General features: G+C 40.1%; 1 protein-coding gene across 1 annotated transcript in view; it reads left to right on the plus strand.

Moving 5' to 3' along the window:
* LOC104513170 (putative histone-lysine N-methyltransferase PRDM6) overlaps positions 1–7,183 on the plus strand; it is a gene marked incomplete at its 5' end in the record, with an annotated part of 22,935 nt that extends 15,752 nt beyond the window's left edge. Inside the window, 2 exon segments of the mRNA XM_010156429.1 lie at positions 1–42; positions 7,069–7,183. The exon segment at positions 1–42 is cut by the window's left edge and continues 28 nt beyond it. Of these exon segments, the coding sequence (XP_010154731.1) occupies positions 1–42; positions 7,069–7,183 (157 nt within the window).
* Between the last annotated feature and the right edge of the window lie 304 nt (positions 7,184–7,487).

Consider the following 7,487-nt stretch of genomic DNA (forward strand, 5'->3'; position numbering starts at 1 on the left):
CAACAATCACATCCGGACACACACGGGGGAAAAGCCCTTCAAGTAAGTACGGGAAGCCCGCAGCCTTTGCCCGCTGAGATCAGGGAGGGCTATGGGTCGCTGCTGCCCACCAGCATCATGCTGGCACGCAGTAGAGGTTCCCTCGAAAGTCCAGGTCAGACCACCAGATAAGTCCATTAGTGGTGTGGCTAAAATCAAGATTAAACCAGGCTTGGTTTTGGGTGCCTTGCAAGCCCCAAGCAATTTTCTGGCCTCTGATGAGAACTTGATTGTTTTAATTAAATGACGAGCTGCTGCCAGAGGACCATAGCGGAAAATACACTCAAGGCTGGGACAGGCTATGCTGCAAGAACATTAATATGATTCTTTGATGTCTGTATGCTGAGGTAGATAGAGTTTCACATAAAAAATTAATTTGGATGTGGTTAAGCGTGGAGAAGAAAGATGCATCTTTTTTACTCTCAGAATCACTGCACAGAACATGCAACTCTGGCGTGTGGCATAAGTTTGGTAAGATCATAACAACAAATCAATAGGGGCCAGCTGTCCAAGATATAAGGAAAAAGAAAAAAGGCACCTGCTAAAAATGTTTTTTGATTAAACAGACCGCTTATTTCTGCAGTTTCTGTTTACTGAAATTAAAGCCAAGCACACACTGTAGTTTCAGAAGTTTTCCCTCTGTGCTCACCTCCAGGCACAGCACAGCTGATCCATGTGGATTTTACCTTCTGTTGTGCAAGACTGCCTACCTAACAGGAGGTGTTCTCCAAGACAGAATACAAATTTTCCGTATTTGTGTCTGTGTCTTTGCTGAACTGACAGGCACAAATCTTATGGATATTGTATCAGGAACAATCCCACTTTGGAAGAAAAATGATGTATTGATATGAATGTATAATGTATTGATATGAATTCTTTTGGAAGCTACCTGATGTTCCCAGGAGGAATGGGACTAAGTGTGGGAAGGTGTGTATCTCTCCCTGTTCTCCAAGGACTGTCTGTCCTCCAGCTACTTTTCTCCGTTTGCCTTTCATTTCTACTTTTGCTGCACTGTGCTCTCAGTCTGGTTAATGTAAGAGAGCTCAGCCATGGGGCCTGTCTGAACTCCTAGGAACAAGCTCGGCAGAGATACCGGTAGAGATGCTTTGCATCCATATATGGTTGAAAGGCAGCATGGCCCCCACACGTGTCTCTGGGGGGGCAAGGGGACGGAGCCAGGGACCAACACGACATAGCCAGTACAGAAGAGCTTGCATACCAGAAACCATGGGTAGGATAGTGGTGCAAAACATTGAAACTCAGAGCATCTAAATATTGACCCCTCTAGACCCGGTCTGTTGAATGCTCAGAGCCCATAGAAAGTGAGCCAGAAATAGTGTGAGCAATCAGATTGATTTTATCTAGTTGCTGTATAAATAGATTTTAGTAATTAATGGAAGAGGTTTCCAGGTCAAAATGGGAAATAGATTTCTTTTAATGTTAAGGTGTTACTTATGTGTAACCTTGTTGACTCCACTTAATTTTTTTCCTTAACATCCTCTTTTTGTCATGTTTCCAATAGATCTGCTATTTTGCCCCATTTAGAGTAATTATTTTTCCTCTTTGGTTTAGTAAATTTTTCCCCCCTTTTCCAAAATGGTCTTGACTACAGCACAGTTTCATTTGTGAAAGGGCTTAATGTATGTACTACAATTAACCAGTGGTCTGGGATTTGTTTATTTGGTTTGACCTGCTAATGTTTAAGTATTTAAGTGTTTCAGGATGCATCTGCCTATTCTTAGAACTGTAGGGCAGAGCTACAAAAAATATGGATGCTTTGTACTGCTTCTTTATGATGTATGACATAATTTAATTCCTGTAAGTTTTTTATTTACTTTCTTCCTTAAACTCAAGAGACAGTTGTACCATTTTTTCTCTGTAAGACTTGTTGATACGTTTGCAGTAAGCTGCCTGGCAATTTCACACGAAGCTAAAACTGGAGCTGCAGACCTTCCCATCCCTGCTAGTCAGATAAGGGGACACATATGCCCTGATCCTGCAAACTGTTCAAAAGGGCAGATGTGCCTCCCATGCAGGACTGCTTGCCTTTGAGAGAGGAGGGGAAACTTACCCAGAAATGGATCCTCCTCTCTGCTGGAGGAAAAAGAGAGACCTGCGGTTCATCTTGATGTCTCATCACCATTTAGATCCTCCCTTGAATAGGAGGGATACAAGACCTGGTGATAAGTAAGCTTAGGGAAAACCTTAACAAATTCTAGTAAACAAGAACCATAAACAGGACAAACAAGATTCCTGAATCTTGATCACGCAATTTCACTTTTTAAGGTTTGTTTACGAAGGGATTTTGAGTGTGCGCTTACAAAAAAATGTGCAAAACGGGGAAGTCCGTTGAGATAGGGTCTCTGTACCTCAAAAAAGTCTGTATTTGTGGTAATGTACAGACTTCTGTTGAATAATATTTTAACTATTACAAAGAATGACCACGCATGGGTAGTGCTAAATTACTTTAACTCTAACTAAGCTATTTTAAAAATAACAGGCATAATTTAAAAGGCATTAAGCTCAGTTTCACAGGTGAAAATGGCCATTCAACTGGACAGTTAACGTGCACCTACTGTGAATGCAATCTCGCTATTTCTAATGCAGTAAGGCAGTTATGTTTGCAAGTGTTATTTGAACAAATTACAGTGTGCATGGATTAAGCGGGCAATGTCAAACACTAAGTGTATGTTTGTGTGCACATTATTTTCACAAGGTGGTATTAAAAATAGTGAACAGTATTTAAAAATATTTAAAAATAATTGTTATTTAAGAGGACACCTCCCATTGGTTAAAACGCTTTTTTTTTTTTTTCTTCTTTGAGGAAGCACTTTCTTTGTAGGTCCTAGGTAACTTTGGATGTACGGTGGAAGACTTTTCTATTTGCTCTTCGTTACAGATAACAATGCTAAGTGAGGTTATCTGCAGTCAAAGCTTTAGCTGCATTGCCTGGACTGCAGGTCCAGTTAGAAGGAGTTTCTTTGCATGTCATCACAAGCTATCAAGTCAGCCTCACCACTGTAAAGTTTCTGTGTATTCTTATCTTGCTGAAGTCTCCACTATGGCTGCTAGTCTGGGAACAAAGCTCTTAAGTAACTTAAAAGGTAGGAGAAAAAGGAAAATTTTTGGTGATTCCCATTTTCTTCCAGTCCCTTCCATTTCAGAAAAAATAAAGAATAACTAAGCTTGCCTTTAGAATCAGGGACAGGCAAACATCTAGTATTCTTAAGTCAACCAAAGAGAATTAAAGGAAAGAATCTTTCAGACTGACAAAACCCAGGTGTTTTAAATTGTTTCTTACTGAAACGCAAAACTGGGAAACATTAATTTCAGGTTGAATGTAGATGTTGTATCTACAGTGGAATCTCAGCTTTGTGCTGGTTTTGTGTTGGGTTTTTTTGTTGTTTTGTTTTGGGTTTTTTTTATTAGTTTTATGATTTAGTTTGGTTTCAAATGAGTTCTAAAATTCAGTGTTAAACGTAGTCCTTGAATGAATTTTTTAAATGTTCATTATGAAAATATCAAATGAAGATTTCTTTTTTCCTAAAACAGACCCTCAGCATTTTCTTCACCCAAAGCCTTTCACAGAGGTTGACATAAGCTTCAGAATTAAACCAATCCTGTCTGTAATCCTCAGTGTCAATGTTTTGAAAGTACTATGAATCAAATGAGCAGACCAGGACAATAAAGGCTATCTAACCAAACTCAGAAAACCCAACACCTTAGAAATACCAAATCCCGTTGATATTCATGTTACTTGTGAATTTAAGAACCATTTTGTTTACACCTTCACCCAAGCAAATCACATAGGGAAACCCTGTGGTAGGATGAAGTCTTTTGTTTGATAAGATTATTGTAGTACAACACTGCTCCTTACAATTAAAATGAAGGCACACACACATTGTAAAAGACGGTAATATGGATCCAGTTTTCACGGATGACATCTGGTTGTGTGAAGACTTTTAAATTGCTCCTTTAGATCTACATTGTGTCAGGAGTTGTTCCCATTACTCTCAAATAGCATCAGATGGTTTAAGTGGAAACCAAGTGGTCTCTCAGTTAATAGGTATCGTTATTGCAGATACTTGTAACTACACTTGAGGCTTAACCAAAAATTTGGTATATGCCTAATAGCCGGGCTTGGGATCAGCCCCATGATTATGTTGTGAGTGGCTGCATGAGCGGTGGATTCTTTTTCCTTTCAGACTGATTTGGCTACTATTCAGCCTTCCAATATTCCATTCAACGTCTGGCTTGTAGCATAGGAACACGCACACACATGCTCACCAGTCTTATAGACACAGGTCACCGCAGTGGTTATTCTGCTACGACAGGCTGGGGAAAAGAGCATGTCATAATTCAAAAGAAAAGATAATCCTGCTTCTCCTCTCATTCCTACCTACTGTGAGTTACTTAGGCTGGCTTCCGTGACACTATTATCTTAAACTTTCCTATTAGTTTGTATTCACCAACGACTTCTCAGGACCACATTGAAAGAAGGTGTCAGGGGCTTAATAAAGGTCCCTGCCCATAAGTCCAGTAATTCCATATCCAAAAGTATAGTCCTGAAACCACCATCCATGTCCTTTGCAAGTGCCTAGAAATACTGCGCACCTTGGGTACTGTCTGAAGGTTACCCAGGTACCTGAGAAAACCAGGGAATTAGGTGCCATGCCAGAAGCTTTATTCTGAGTTTTGGCCAAGGACTGTAGAGTGCAGGTAGCACAGCCTGACCAGCAGCAACTCCTGGCACCCACATTCCTCCTGTCCTGGGCTGATGCTTCTAGCAAGAGATTTATTCTTTCCTGGACTCTCTTTAGCGTCCTTCATTCCTATGTCTGTGTGAAAGTGTCCCAGAAGAGCCTGTAGCTGGGAAGTTAGAGCACTCTCATGGCAGAAGAAGCTTGTGGATAAAGCACAGGAATTATCATTTTAAAAAAATACAGTGAGCCCTGCTCTGTGCTTTCAAGAGCAACGCAAGGCGCTGAGTGAACGCGGTGCCCAGCTCTAGCCTCCCAGGCAAGCTCCAGAAGTAGTAAGGAGGTCTGCCACACCTTCACAGCCAGCAGTTTTAATGAGTAATTCTGTTTTTTGCTCACCTTATAGTCTGTTTCTGATTCACATATGGCCCCAAGGCATCCTGATACAGTATATTTCAGTTATTTGGCCAGACACTTAGAAGTCAGACATTGCCACACCTGATTATGTAGGTTATTTTGCAACTGTACTGCTTACAGCTTGGTGAGGCAAGGATCCAAGCCTCCTATTACTCAGCAAGCAAAGCGCTTGTCTTTGTAGACATCAAAATAACAAAGCTATCAAGTTCAAGTAGACGGCAATATCTCATACAGACTAAGCTAACCCCCCAGCCTTAAAATTGATTCTAATGCCTCTGTGATAGATATATATATGTATATAAAAATAATACAATAATTTGCAAGTTTGTCAGGCAATGAAAGGTAGTATATTTTGACACACTAATCCAGTAACTAATCAGTTTTCTAATAAACAATCAGCAGTACACTAATGTGTCATCAGCACTTCAGGAGCTCTGGAGAGTGGATGATCTGCACATAGACGTTAATGAATACCCCAAAAATCATTAGGTAATCAATACTTCTGAGTTATTTTCATTGAGCTGATAGGTCTGATACATTAAAGCTGACATTTTACATTTGTCAAAATCACAGTGCAGTTTTTAACAGTGGAACAGGCTGCTAAAAATATTCCATGAAAGACAATCAAAGAAACACAACTTAAAAGTGTTGACATTTTAGATTGGTACAGTAGCTTGGATGAATGACTCTCTAATGTCTGTGATAAATGTTCCCAAAGCAGAACTTTCTTACTAAAAATTACTAATGTGAAGAACATTCCACTACTATGCAAATGTGTAAATATATTTTATCTTTTTTTTTTTTTTGTAAGCAGATAGATCAGTGACAGTTCACTTTCTATGATTCCCATCAGTGAAGAGAGAAAGATGAATATGAATTAGCCGATCCCTTTGTTTTCCTCACTTCTTTGAAGGTGAAGAATTCATCGTAGCGATGCTTTTATGATAATCTTCTTTGAAGATAAAACATCACACAGCACCATTAAATCAAAGGTGGCTTCGGGAGTGAGCGCCATACGAGAAGAATCTGCTGCATCCGTATTTGTGACTCATCAAACACCCCTATGTAGTGTTCAGAATTCAAATTAAGAGGGCAGTATTTGTAAGATTAAATACAATAAATTCTCTGTCAGAGCAGGGACAGGGGATTCATCCCAAGCTAGCAGTAACCCTCATCCTTTCCCCTCCAAAATTCAACGCCTTTCTTCATACGTTCACATTATTTTTGTCGCAGGTTATGGTTCTCTAAAGAGAGGACAGGGTAGAAAGGGAGACGGCATGAAAGACAGTGAAACAAACACTGGTGGCTGTTATGAGTTCTTGCTCAACCCACAGATTTCTTGAATAGTGTGGATGTTTTCAGATAATTAAGTAACCACTAACTCTCTGTGTCTATTTAACATGAGCCCCACTGCATAGGCAGATCGGATAAACAAAGAGTTTGCTCTGGTTCTAGCTCTGAAAGATTATTGCTTTGTGATTTCTCTTCCTCCAATAGGCAATTGTGGATTTTAAATTAGCAGAAGGTGAAATTCTATTTGTCATCAATTTCTTCTAGGGGTTACAGAGCAGAAAACTGCAGACAAGCTGCTTCTTTGATGGCTCACTCCTAAAAATCTCTTTTTGTTCCTTATCTATTTGAACTGACAGTGATCAGAGCTACAGCAGGACAGGCCTCTCTGGAGAAATCACCTTCCCCCTGTCTATTGACAGATTCCTCTGTTCTGAATCAGACAGGCCTTGTCCCATCATAGGCATCAAGGCCTTGGAAGTAGCCACCAATTAAACCTCTTGAGCCAGTAAAATCTGAAGCCACTTTTGAGTGTCTGTTCTGATTAGGCAGGATAAGACAAAGCCCATCACCCCCCCCAGAGCAGCTCCCTGGTCTCAATTTTCTCTCTTGCGTTCACCAGGTGCGAGAGGTGTGAGAGGAGCTTCACACAAGCCACCCAGCTGAGTCGACACCAGAGGATGCCCAATGAGTGCAAGCCAATAACAGAGAGCACAGAATCAATTGAAGTGGATTAACTGATTGACTGGTTGGAATTAAACTGCAAGGAAAGTCATGATTAAATGTCACGGACACTTAAGCAAAACCAAAGATTTCCTCTGAGCAACTTTCAATCAGTCCCAGAAAACCAAAAGCAGTAATAAAATAAGTAAGATGTTAAGAGATATTGATCCTGGTGTGGAAGTGAGACCAGGAAAGAGATTATTTATTTATGACTAGGGATGAGTCTTATTTCAATTGACAAGTTACTTGGGACTGTTAATGTTTCAAGTCCCACCATGTATTGCTTTAATTCTAAAAGCCTCTATAATTGTTATTTAA

The sequence above is a fragment of the Eurypyga helias genome, unplaced genomic scaffold (assembly GCF_000690775.1).
Source record: "Eurypyga helias isolate BGI_N326 unplaced genomic scaffold, ASM69077v1 scaffold50277, whole genome shotgun sequence".
In the NCBI taxonomy this organism is placed as follows: Eukaryota; Metazoa; Chordata; class Aves; order Eurypygiformes; family Eurypygidae; genus Eurypyga; species Eurypyga helias.